General features: G+C 36.7%; 1 protein-coding gene across 10 annotated transcripts in view; it reads left to right on the top strand.

Moving 5' to 3' along the window:
• DPYD (dihydropyrimidine dehydrogenase) overlaps window positions 1-13,838 on the top strand; it is a 337,796-nt gene that overhangs the window by 206,349 nt on the left and 117,609 nt on the right. For 9 of the 10 annotated variants that reach the window (XR_010432716.1, XM_064664686.1, XM_064664689.1 and 6 more), the window contains one exon: window positions 1,170-1,334. Coding sequence is in view for 9 of the 10 variants with exons in the window: in XM_064664686.1 (XP_064520756.1) it covers window positions 1,170-1,334 (165 nt within the window). In the remaining variant the exon portion in view is untranslated. Of the gene's footprint in view, window positions 1-1,169; window positions 1,335-2,223; window positions 3,751-13,838 lie in introns of those variants that run through there. The other variant, XM_064664695.1, reaches the window with a different exon arrangement.

Raw genomic sequence — 13,838 nt, forward strand, 5'->3', positions numbered from 1 at the left:
AGCAAATTAAGATTGCCTCAAATTTCCATACAATGTGAAGAAAAGTCCTTTTATCCTCTGTAACTGCAGCATTTGGCAGATTCAGGAATAAATAATCTTTTGTGGCAAGGGTATGCCTTATCAAACATATGCAGATCAGTGCTAATTAATGCTAATTAAGGTTTCCTGTCTATCTAGCTGGAAAAACGTCCAAATGTTATGAAATCCAGTTAGTATGCCTATTACCCTAATTGTTTTATATGGGATGGTTCTTAATTAAAATATGTAAATTGACCTTAATTGCTATATACTAATGGAGGTTCATGTTATCTCACTAAAAATGACAAGATGGTGAGGAGGGGTACTTAAACAAATAAGTCTGATACATTTGTAAATAAATGACCTTTACTCAAAATTATTTTTAATTGGAAATTGGCAAAAGGAACATTTTGCCATCCATGTTTCTCTTTAGTTTTAAATAATGTCAGAATTTACAGTTCTTTGTTAATATATATCTAGTGACATCGCAGCTTAATTAGGACTGCTAAACAAGTCAACATTTTGTGTGTTTACTGTATGTTTCAAAATTGTTTGCTGACCTCACAATGACCTTCAGAAATGTCATGCTTTACAATATTAATCTTCTTCTTCACTATTTTTTGTTTTATTTTTTGATTTTGATCTCTTTTAATGGTACAGTTTTATTTGTGAAGTTTGATGTACTTTTGCTGGTGCCTGGCCTGTGCCTTTGCAACAGAGAGGCTGGTGAGCAGCGCCTCACTGTGAGTGTAGGACATGGCCTTGGATCATCTTTGGGGAGGATAGTTCACATGTATGCTGTTACATGACTGAGGCCTACACAAGTTTCTACACAAAGTCTTACATGCCCTCTGCCCAACACAGAAGCATCATTTGAGTGATAGTTTGTATGGCAGTTTGTAGGTGCCTCATATTGGCATTTTCTTGGTAGTTATCATACCACTTCACACACACAGGAAACATTTTTCTCCTCGATGTAAAGAATTTAATTAGAGAATCTCCTGTTTTAGAGAACTGCCTACAGTTGTAGCTTTTCCTCATAATAATAGTAGATTTTTAAAACACTTGGTGCATTTAAGTTTATATTATATACGTTGTTGATATATGCCTCTCTTTGAAAAATTTGTCTGAAAGTATTCGCTGTTTTGCAGGATATTGTGACCAATGTTTCTCCAAGAATTGTCCGTGGAACTACTTCAGGTCCTATGTATGGCCCAGGCCAAGGCTCTTTTCTAAACATTGAACTGATCAGCGAGAAAACAGCAGCATATTGGTGTAAAAGCATTGCTGAATTGAAGGCTGACTTTCCAAACCACGTAAGTGCCACTTCATCATAAAGATGCAACATACTTATTTAGAATATCCCGTTTATAAACCTGTGAAAACTCAGATATTTAGTATTTATTAAATAGAATGCAAATTGATTTATTGACATGCGAGTAAGTTGCTAAAAACCAGAATGACCCATCCAAATATATTTATGACAGAAAATGCTGTGAAATGACTGTTATACAGAGAACAGTCATGATTTTTTACTTAGGCTGATGTTTTACTTAGGCTGATGTTTTACTTAGGCTGATGTTTTACTTAGGCTGATGTTTACATTCAAAGAGATAATGTCAAGGAAAAGAGTTGATCCCCGTGTGGATGCTTGTCAATTCTGTTGTGAATAATTTTGTATTTGAGATTATATTTAAAGATGTAACTTATAATAATAATTGTTTCTGTGAATTAACTTTAATCATAAAGGGAATATGGTTTTTTTAATTCTTAATCCAAATGTGAAAGATACTTATAATATTTTTATAAGCAATTGACTGCTTTAGGTGAAAAAAACAATACTTAAAGTTAACTTCACTACAAGTTTTGTTAGAGTTTTGTTAGAGCTTGTTTGGCTCTGGGGAATATCTGTCGGAAAGGTGATAGTCAAAGTTGGAAGCAATGACTCCAGCTAGCTGGCATAAGGGTTTTTAGGTACTGTTCTAGTGGATAAGAACCATGAGGTGGAAAGTAAAATTCTCCTCAATCATTATCTCAAATGGATAAAGTTAGAAATCCTATAGCCTGCATATCTTCTCTCTTGAAGTTGTTACCTCCATGGTTCAGGTATGAGCAAAGTAAGTGAATGTTCCTGAATATATTATGACATGAAGATAATATGGGGGGGTTTTTTTCTTATTCCTTGTGTTTCGATGTATACATCAGCAAGTATAAAAGAATTTAAAGACAACGTATTGACAGTAAAAGTTAAGTGCTGAATGTTTAATACTCCGCTGTGGATGGACTGTGTGTTTCTTTGCTGAGATTCTTGTCACTTTATTTACTGTTCTTTTTTTTTACTTATTTACTATTTCATCATAGTGAAAGTATGAACCAAAAAATAATATCCTGATTTTGATTTATTCCCTGATTTTGATTTTAACATCCTTTGTCAAAATCCTGGATATTGCATGCAGGCAGACTGTTGACCATTTCTGCTGTGGGAATGCTATTCCAGTGCAGTCTTCACCAAAAATCCCTCACAGCGCTTTGTACTCAAGATCAAACCATTCTCTTCTGTGAGGAAAAGCACTAGCAACATTTCAAAAGTAAGATTTGAATTTTCTGAGACCTTGTGTCGTGTGTGGGATGAAGTCCCACTCTTCCACAATGCCTGTGGTCAGCATCTTCTGATCATCCCTCATTATATGTGAGTTATTACTTTGAGAATGTGAATTCAGATCCTGCATGTTGGCTGTGGCCGCTACTGTGGCATCTTTGAGGTTGGTAATGCCTGTGTGGGCATGGGGGAAGCAGTCCAGCAGTAGACCTTGTCATTGCTTACAGGGGTTTTTAAAACATGCCTGTGAACTCTTAAGATCTGTCACAATTATAACAGTAAATTTGTTGCTAACTGAAAACAAAATTTTTTTCACTAAGTAGAAGTGTCTTGGTGCTTATTTCGAGATATTCTGTATAATTAAACCTTGCAGAATTTTCTTTCTCCAGTGTCCATTCACTCCTTCAGAAAGGTTTTTTAAACTTTGTGAGTTTTACTAAAACCAAAACCAATTTCTGAGAACTGTTTGGGTGAACTTAATTAACAAGCAAAGGATGACATATTCTGTTCAAATGAAGGCCAAGCAGATGAGAATACAAGTGATTACAGTAAAAAAATTACTATGGCAAATTTTAAAAGCAAATTGAAACTTGCACATAATTGCTTTTTCTGTGTAATACAAGTAATTTAAGGTAAGTTTTATCTTACAGATGAAAGGAATATGAGCAAAATAGCTACTTCACTAGAAGATGATCACACAACAGCATCCTATCTTGTGCCATTGGGAAGAAGCAAACCAGAAAGGGCAGCCAAATTCCCCCAATAGAGGCTAGGATGTAAACTAAATTTTGCAATAGGTTGTGCAAAAGAGGACCACCAGTCACAGCTCAGTGGTAATGTCACTTAACTGTGACATGTTGCCTCTATAAATCAGAAACTAGCATCTCCCTTGTGCTGTCTTCACCCCTGTAGTGAGTGGCCTCATTCTTTGGCTCTTCTGGTTCCTGATTCTTGCTTGTGGCTTTCAGTTGTCTCTGACTGGCAGTCTTTCCCACTCTTCTCTTATACTTTCTTCTCCCTTTGACTCAGAATCCACTCCAAGAGGACTAGGGCAAAAGCTGCCACCACCAGAAACTTGCTTCAGTGCCACCAGCAGGGACTAAATTATTTGTAATAGAGTCCAAGCAGAGGAGAAAGCAGAAAGAGAAGGTGTCTGGATTTTGTATGTTTGCTGGTGAAGTATTACCAAAAGCCGTGCTGTTTCAATTTGAGATTTTTTAAATTGAGTTAATTTAGTGTCACTGTTACTGTTTTTTTCAGAAAACACACACACACACAACGAAATTAGATGGTATGCACAGTACAGGTCCAAGATTATTTAAAAAAATAGAATTTTTATTTTTTTTTTAAAATCAAATTCGTCTGTTAAAATGATTTCCAGTTGATTGTTTTCGTTCTCGTACTTCAGTCATCTCAGTAAGATGTTGCTTCAAAAACTTGGCTGAGAACATTTAAAGCTTATATTATTGAACATTGCTTATTGTTAGATTTTCAAGGGATGCATATTTAAAAATGTTGTGTCAACTGCTTTTGCATATACCAAAAAACCAACCTTTCAGTCAGAGCACTGCAAAAGTGAGAAAAAAATGAGTCTGTTTGTCATCTTTTTCTTTACTTTCCCAAATACTGTAGTTTTACGTATTTGTACTGGACTGTCTGTCATATCCGAACATCTTCCTTACATTGTCTTTTAAGTATATTTTTCTGTGCCATGGCCACACATTCCATCTATTACCACAGGACTTTTCATTCTCTGCAGTTAGTAATCACTGGAAAATAGATTTTGTTTGGGTTTTTTTTGACAGTGAGAAAAGATGAAACAATTATTTTTTTTAATTTCATAGCCTAAATATTAAAATACTGCTTAATTAGTATAAAGCTGACACCTTATTGAAAAATTTTGCATCCCCACTTCCCCCAAAAAGTTGTTTATATAGTAGTATATTAGTCTAAAACTCAAGAAAAAAGTGAAAGAAAAATATCAATAATCAGAATTTTAAGACTCAAATTTAATTACTCTTGTTTGAGAGGACTGATCACTGAAACCATAATCATAACCTGGTCATCTGTTTTCTTTGCTCCCTGCTATAGAGATCAATTTTATTGATTTGTGATCAATAAAAGCTGTTCCCATGTAATACAGGTATTACCTCAACATCATGATGTGAGATAGGAAGACTCTCCCTTTCTGAGGCCTCCTTAGACTGGTTTGGAATGGCAGAGGGGAGACTTGGAAGTGGGACATGAACAGGTAACTGGGTGGGGGCTTAGCTGCTTACTGGGGTCAACCTACCACAGATGAGAAAGGTATAAAGTTGTCAATTCATGTTAAAAAGGCTAGGCTATAATTGGGACATGCAGTATTTAAAGTGCTTTAGATAGAGGGGCAAAAGAACTAATATCACAGTAAGTCCCACTTTCATACACCAAGGAGATACCTGATTATATGGTGTGTTGATGTACTTTCAGCCAAAATGTGGCTGAAAAAATGGCAGTTTATGGCATATTCAAGAAATTAGTTTACCTAAGAAATATGAATTTAGCCAAGTAGAACTCACCTAGTGATATGATCAGGAATGAAAACTGTGCAGAAAAAAGTAATTGCTTTTACTTTAGCAAATGGCTACAAAAAAGTAGGAACTGGCTGAGAAGGTGGAAAAGAAAACTATAAAACCTTGGAGGAGAACTTACTGCTAAAATTTTATATTCATGTAATTTACAATAGCTACAGTTCGGCCATTATCTGTGCTGGGAACTGTGAATACTGGTATTGGCAGTACACCTTGGTGTGCTGGTAAAGCAAGGAGTGGTAATCTCTTTAGCATTTTCACTGGGGAGAACAAGCTTGAAAAGAGCAAAGTTTAAAAATGGTAAAATACTTCTCTGCAGAAAAACGTGAACTGAGGGTTCAGTAAGAGGGTGATGGATGCAGTTGCCAAATAGTCTTTCTAAACCTTCTTAAAATGGTAACTGGTGCCCTGTAGATGATAATAAAGTAAACAAATGAATGAAAAACCTCAGTATGCAAATTACTTTGGGTCTGAGCATGTGCAGGAGGTCACAGCAGTACAAATAAAGGGCTTTGACAGGACACTTCATAAAAGAGATTGCAGGGGAAATGTCATTCCCTACCAGGCTAACAGAAGTCCATCACAACCAAGCAAATGTCTGAGAAATTTGTACTACAAGAAAGAACTGAGATCTAGGAAGAAGATGGCAAATTGAATTTTTTTCAACATTGCTATGTTAGTATACTGAAGTCTTAAAAGTAACTTTTTGGCCTCCAAGCTCAACACAAATGAGTTTGCTCTCCTCCATGACTCTGGGGAATGTACACAGGATACCAGATTGTCAGCTGTGACACTGAATCTGTGATTGAGATATCAGTGTCACAATGTGTTGAATTGAGAAACCTCTTCTGCTAGAAACATTAAGTACTCTTGGACCCCAAAACTAAGCTGAAAACTCTTGTCTTAATGTTTGTTCTGCTGCTTGCGGAATGTTGCTGACAGTCTCTCTGACAGTTACTCAGCAGAGAACAGCTTTTCAAGGCTGAAACTGTTAAAGATATATTTTTATTCAACATTTTGTTCAGAATGTCCCAGGAACACCTGTCGGGAATAGCCATGCTAGAGAGTGTGTGGGAACAGATCGCTGGATCCCAGGCTGGTAACCAACTTCTTTGTAGCATTGTGGGGGTTTTGCTGGTGGTTGTTTTTTGGGGATTTTTTTTAATCTCCTGGAATGGTGTAAATAGTGTTTTATATTATGCAGGTTTTTTTTCCAAAGAAGTATGAAATAAGGATGACACTTTTGTTTGCTTTGGGTGCTCGTGGGTTCTTGGTTTGAAATTTTTTTTTCTAATTTAGGTAAAAAAAACAGATTTAGTTTAATTCTGCTCTGTGAGGATAGGAAAAATAAGGTGTTACTGAGGGAAAAAAATACAACCTTAATAGGCATATGTGAGTGCCTTGCTCCTATAAATAAATTTTGTTGCAGAAACATGCAATGTTCAAAAAGATTTTGTGAAGTTATAAAGTGAATAGAAATAGATTTGCAACAGCAATGATAGTTATTTGGATAGTTTATTTGGAGTGGTTTGGTTAGTTTTCCAAAGTAATCCCTGAAGTGAGATCATCAGTCTTATGTGTTGGACCAGCTCTACTTTTAATAGTAGTTTTCATCCACAGACTATGAACAGAATTTATCTATTTATATAAACCTTTTTCCTCACTAAATCTGCACTAATGGTAGACTTTGTAATCTAGTTACTGAAAGGAATTGACCAGGATATCTAAAATTGCTGTAGATCTCCTTTGAGACTTAAAATTAAGGGACATTAGGTGGAAAACTGTTTAAGATACAGAGGAATCATAGACTTCACAGCTTTACTGTGAGGAGAAGGTCAAAGTTGGATTTCTCACTAGAGGTATTAGTAATAAGCTGTGTATTTTTGCAGGTATTATTATAGCTTTTGCTTTTAATGGATGTTTAGAGACCTGTGAGATGTTGTACAGAGTACACAGTATTTGCATTTTAGATACCAGTCACTGACTTGATTAAGATTATAAAAAGTTCTGCTCTTCCTAGGGCTAATATAGATAGCTTTGCATTTCCATCACAACGAAATTATACTTTGTACTCCAAATACCTTCTGAGCTGTGCATCCATGTGATAAGTCACAGACATCTTGACAAGCTCAACACCTACAAACTTGGAATAAAACATTTCTAAACAACCAGGTAGGGCCATGCCCATGTGGACCTCACTTGGTGCCAACACCAACCAGTGTATAGTCACCTGAATGGGGATGGTACCTGCTGTGCATTCTCAGGCCTATCAGAGGATCCTTGCTGGAAGTCCAAATGCTTTTCCACATGAACTGAAAAGGACAGAGCACAAGGGGAGGGAACCACAAGCTGGGAATGCATACTCCCAGAAGTTCCCAGCAGTGCAGAACAGCTACCTATATTCCTTTATCTGAATTTCAGATCTACAAATCACATTAAAAAACTCCAGAAGTTATCGCTGCAGCTTAAACTTCCTAAAGCCAGCTTGGGTATGAGGTGGATGCTTAGTAGGAGGTGAAAAAGCCCACACAGCAGTTGTTAAATTCACCATATGGAAAAGATCCCTTTCACTACAGAAAATTGGCAGTAGGCCTATTCCCTTAACATCAGAGGAAATCCTAGCTGAAAAGGGAAGATGAGGTTGGGATAAGGTACTCATATGGATTACCTTTCCCAGGAACTAAACCACATGACCCTAGCTAATGTGGAGCACCAGAATGGTCACAACTCCTCAATTTCCAGTGGCTACTGTGGTGTGTAGAAGAGACGAGACCTTGGAGCATGGAGCATATGACCATGTTCCTTTTTTTTCTTTTCCATTTACCACAAGAAAAAGGGAGGAATAAAAAGCAGTAAAGAAAGATGCTTCCTAGAAAAGAGAGGGAAGAGAGCTGATATGAAAGAACAGCAGACACATTAACAACATACCTCTATATGTTCCGGGGCAGCTTCCATTCTCCCATCCTGAGGGTGTCCTCATTGCTCCTGATCCTGATTCAGCTGTTTGTGAGCCAGCAGGATGCATTTTCCTATGTGCAGTCTAAGGAGGAATTCAGCAAGAACTCTGATTTACACAGTGTATTTACACCAGAAGTGCTTATCCATTTCTGTAGGTACAGCAATTTCTATTTGCAAGGAAGAGTGAACAGAAACAGAGCCTAGTAACAGAAATGTTGATGTATTGGGTCTTTGAGATCACATTTTCTTATAAGGAAGAAAGTTTTCTGGGAAAGACTCTTCCACAAGGTATAAAAAATGTTCAAGCTTCACATGACCTGAATATTAATAGAGATGGGACTGAGCTACAAAATATGGTGCTGTAAATTTTCACTCCTGGAGGCTTAGGTGTTAGTAAAAAAAAAGAGAAAATACAGGAAATTCTCATCATTTCCACTTTGATAGTCATGTTGGCTATAGCAGATGTGCTTGAGGCTTGAAAAGTAGCAGAGAAGTGACATGGAGTCAGTGTTACACCTCTTTTCTGGGAGAGATCTGGGGAACTACAGACCTAAAATCTTTTATCCTTGTATGCAAGTTGGTAAGAATTGTTCTGAAAAACAGAACTAGTAAAAAGAAAACAAACAAACAAAAAGTAAAGAACCCCATTTGTAGTATGCTTTGCCTTAAAAAAAAAAGAAGTTTTTTGAGGACATCAAGAGAGACTCAGATAATAAATCGAGCTTGGGTTTCCAGAAGTATTTGATAGGGTCCTCCACTGAAGAGTTGGAAAGAAATTAAGTTCCTGTAAGATTAGAGGAAGAAACTTACATGAATGAATAACAAGTTAGACATGGGAAACAATGTTAAGGAATAAATACTCAATTTTCACACTGGATAGAGAGCTCCAGGAAGATTTCTTAGGGATCTGTACTGTGTTCTATGCTATTTAAAAAGTTTATTACCAATCTGGAAAAGAGAGAGAATTTTAAGAATGTAAAATTTGCTGATAATAGTATGTATTGTATGGAGATAAAGATGAGAGCTGACTGTAAGGGGTTGTGAAGGATCTTGCACTCAGTCACTGACTGGCCAATGAACTACCAAAAAAAAAATTAAAGATAAAATGTAGTATGCACATGGAATTAAGCAGTAATAAATTTATATGTACAGTGAGGGATTGTAAGCTAACTATACTGAGGTTACAGTAGAGAGCACTATGAAAATTTCAGCTTAATGCTGACTAGCATTGAAATAAAGCATATCAAACAGAATTTCTGGGAAAGGAAGAGAGAACAAAGCAAGGCCCATCACTATGCCAGTGTGTTGATTTTTTTTTTTTTTTAACATTTTAAATAGACTGTGTAGTTCACATTCTTCTAGATTGGAACCAGAAGGGTGATAGGTGGAAATGAGCAATAGGAGATAATTCATCACATAGCTCTGCAGCTGTGGAGCTCATTCTCGTAGGGCATTGCCAGTCCCAGAGGTACATACAGGTTGAGCAAAACCTACTGGAAAAGCTATTTGAAAGCATCACCTCTGGCTCAGGGAATTCCTGTGCCACAGATTTCTTAAAAGCTGGGAGAATTTTCAAGGGAAATACTGCTCTAAGCTTGACCTAGAGACGTGCTGCTGGTGCATGTCAGAGAAGGAGGACTGAGCTCCATAACCCATTCTTATGGATTTCCATTGTCAATGCACAAAGAGCTGTTAGGTTTGCACCCAGGATCAGAAACCCTCTCCTGCCTCCCAGTCCTGTCTCAACCTTTGGATCATTGTTCCTCTACTGTGTTTTGACAACCTGATTAACATGTAACTACATTTCGTGAACTGAAACTGAGATGAAGGTGTATTTTGAACTAGTTTGAAATGATGTGCTAAGGGGTTTGTAATTCAAATGCTGTCTTCAGTTCACCAAGATTTGAAAGGCTGCATTTCCAGAGGGTCACCTCAGACAATCCTACATATAGAAACACCAGAAAGTCTGCTAAAAATTTACCCAGAGGCAGTGTCTGATCATGCGTGTTTCAAATGACCATGAAGTACATGTCATAATGTTTGCTCCAACTGCCACAACCCAGAGTTTGGTCCCAACCCCACATTTGCATTGGAGTTTTTTGATTATGTATTTTTTTTAAAATATTGATCTGGTAAAGAGATGGAAACATACTCTGATCATCAATTTGAGGGAATTTTATTTTAAGACAGCACATATCTTTTGCTGAAAACTGCAATTTGTAACTGAAAATAAGATCACATAGTAAACTCAGTGAGATTTTTACAATCAATTTATGATTCAGATGTACATGTTTGTGGTGACAAATTAGGACCTTGAGGACAAATGTGAGAAGGTCTTTTTTTATGTTTTTCACTTGGAAACTACTGCTTTGTTGAGTAACCTGTCAAACTAGTTTAGTGCAGAACTGTACTTTCTTTCTATGCATGCTATAAAGCCATGACTTATTTTGTTTGTTTTACTTTCACAGCTAAAGTTTGAAAAATAGTAAGGCAGAGGACTATTTGTACATATGCTAAGAATATCCTTTTGATTTGAAAAGTGAGTTATTGATCCCTGCAAAAAAAAGAACAATTTTCACAGTTCTGTGAGGACTATGAAAACATCTTTAAAACTTTACCCTTAGGGTAAGAACTAGGAGAAAATTAAAGCCGTTTCTGAAATACTTCACCAACCATCTCCAAGAAAATGACCCAATCTGCTTGATTATTGGAAAAGACAAACTCCTTAATGGCTAGCTGAAGCTGAAGCTGAAGCAGGATGTGCTTTGGCAGTTGTTGCTAAAATTCCTTTTTTGCAGAGATTTGTGAGCGATCATTAAGCAGGAGTATTGACAAAGGAAATGCCCTAAACATAAAGACAGCGTGATTAAAAAGATATTTCTAGAATGTAATTTTACTGACAGTGACATGAAGGGTTGCATATTTCTGTTCATCTTATTAAAGTGTGAATATGCAGACTATTCTTTAGAGGGACAAGACAATCTCTCAAAAACCCAACCGTTTTCTCAGTTTGATAAGTTACTGTGTGTACAATAGAGGGCTGCAAAATGATCTGTCAAATCTGGTTGGGTATCAGGAAAAGCATTCCCCCTCTTTCTAGAAATGTCCTCCATAAACTGCAACAAAGGAAATGGCATCATGTGTTAAAGAAACCTGTACACTAAGATGTCCATTTCGCCCCCCTCGATCTGTGCTTAAAATAGCAACAACAACCTTGGTGCAGGGCACTTCCTGGAGATTAATAACTGGCCAGGGTTAATGGCCCTCAGCAGTGCCTCAGGCCATCAACTCCTCCCAGCCAGTCATTACTCCCTGGGAAATGCCCTTTTCTGGGTAGTTATTGTTTTAATATTAAGATGTAGAAGTTATCATTGAGTGGGGATAAAATGACCTTGAGGCAATGTTAAAAAATAAACCCCCCTACAGAAAAATTTAAAAATTATTAACAGTCTATCAAAATGAAATTCTAAAGTTTGTAAGAATGACAAATTCTACTAGCCTGACTACCTGTGCAGAACCCCAAATTTATCCTCCAGATACTTCTCCCCAGTTTCCATTTTATGTTTATGGTAGGCAATTGGGTAAATTATAGAAGTTGATCTTCTGAAACACACAATACCTTTGACATTCATTTTACTGTCTGTGATACGATTTTAGTCTTTTGTGAAGCACTGAGCGTATGTGATTTAGATAATTCTACTTTTTCTCTTATACGTAATGTATATTACAATAATAATAGGACAGCAAATTTATACCTGATGAAAAGTAGTAAGTATATGCTGTTCCTGTAGCCCATATTCTGCATATTCTGTAATGTGGTTTACATTTTAGTCATTCTGCTAGAGCTCTAATGAAGAAAAATATGAAGGCTAGGTCTATATTTAAAAGTCTTGCTCACATACTTATGTAGGCTAGGAATACTAAAAATAAAATGGCATCTAACTGCTGTCCTGGCAGAACCTAGTGTAGATGCAGTTATACCATCAAACTGTTTATTTTTGTTCAGGAGCAAGTACGGAGTTTGCTGCTATGAACTGTGCTGATAGTAGGAGAGCTGGCTCTATGCAGATATGTTCTAGCTTCGACAAGAAAGGCAGAGGCACATGCTTGAATCTATCACAATTAGAGCCAGCTCTTCAGTCTGATTGACAGCAGCTGGACTATATCCCAGCCTCCTGTGCTTTCTGGGGAGGGGGGCTAGGGAAATATCTCAAATTCTGAGCAAAATGTGGGAATAAAGTGTTCCAAGCTGTTTTTTTTCCTTATCCACTGCAAGGAACATGTAGATTAGCAGAATTCTTAGTGGGCTCTGAAATGATCTTAATCTACACCCTCAACACTGCTGATAGTTTCTGAACTTTTTATTCACATTGACTTTAAGAACTATGACCATAAACTTTTACATAGTTTTCATCACCAAACTTCTCACATTTGCCACATTTCCGTATTCTAGATCTCAGTTCACCCTGGGGTTTTTGTTGGATTTTTATTTGTTTGGGATTTTTTTGTTCTAATAAACTGTGCTAGTAATCAAAGTTAAGTAGCAACTGCTAAATACGCAAAATAAGGTGGCCAGCAGGACCCAAAAAGCAAAATTATTGCTCTCTTCATATAGTCTTAGTCTAATATATGGTTATGGCAACACATACATGCGAACCAATTACCATGGGATAGCAAATTACAGTGTGTCAGAATGGTAACTACCCCTGTGCATCTTTGGATCTTGCAGCAAATACAGACTGATTCAAGTTAATATGAATTTCTTCACTTTTGGGTGTAGCAAACCAGACTTACCTCCTATTTTATGGAGTTTGAAAGAGCACTGGAGCAGCCGATTGCTGCAGGTGTGCCGATGGGTGGTAACGCATAAATCAGCAGTAACTTGTTTGTGCATTGACACCTTGTATGCATAGCTAGTGGAAATGGTCTATTCTTTTAATTGTTGAGGGAAAAATGTGACAGCAAGTACTTATTTACTGAACACTTAAACCCACATAAATATTTTAAAGGCTTCTTTAAAGGAGACCTAAATACATCCTTTGTTATGAGCCGCATATGTTAAATGTAAACTCTAAGAAACCAGCGAAGTGCTGTAAGAAACCACTGCACTTCCCAATCTCACAAATTGCAAGAAGAATGCTTTTTCACTGGTTTGTTTTTACATCTTTCTCATGTTTTTAAGTGCAGATTTCCTAATTTATTTCAAGTTCAATTTTCTTTTAATTATTTTTACTTTTAATTTTTTTTTATAAAATCGTAGTTGTGTTGATTTTTTTGTCTATACATAATAGCTAATTAAGGTCTTAGGTTTGGAAAAAAATATATTGAAGCTCTATTTCTACATTTCAAGGTAGTATTTATAAAAATCTGCATCACTTTTCCTGCAGTGTCAGAACATGATAGACTTATTCTTAGCCACACCATTCTTGGCCACCTAGCCATTTATGCTCTGTCTCTATAACCGTATTAAAATCTGAATATGCTTGCAAATTGTTTTATTTAACTATAGCTCAGATGAGAGAATCTAGAGATCGTGTGAATTTTATAGATACCCCAAATTCTTACCTGTGAGCAGTGTGTGCATCTCAAGGTAAAGGGTGGGCATTAAAAATGCATGTGAATTACATTTGCATTCTCTTATTGTTGTACTGTCAGAACCCCTCTGGTTCCTAGAAGGACTTCTGCCTTTGATT

The sequence above is a fragment of the Pseudopipra pipra genome, chromosome 9, assembly GCF_036250125.1.
Source record: "Pseudopipra pipra isolate bDixPip1 chromosome 9, bDixPip1.hap1, whole genome shotgun sequence".
Classification (NCBI taxonomy): domain Eukaryota; kingdom Metazoa; phylum Chordata; class Aves; order Passeriformes; family Pipridae; genus Pseudopipra; species Pseudopipra pipra.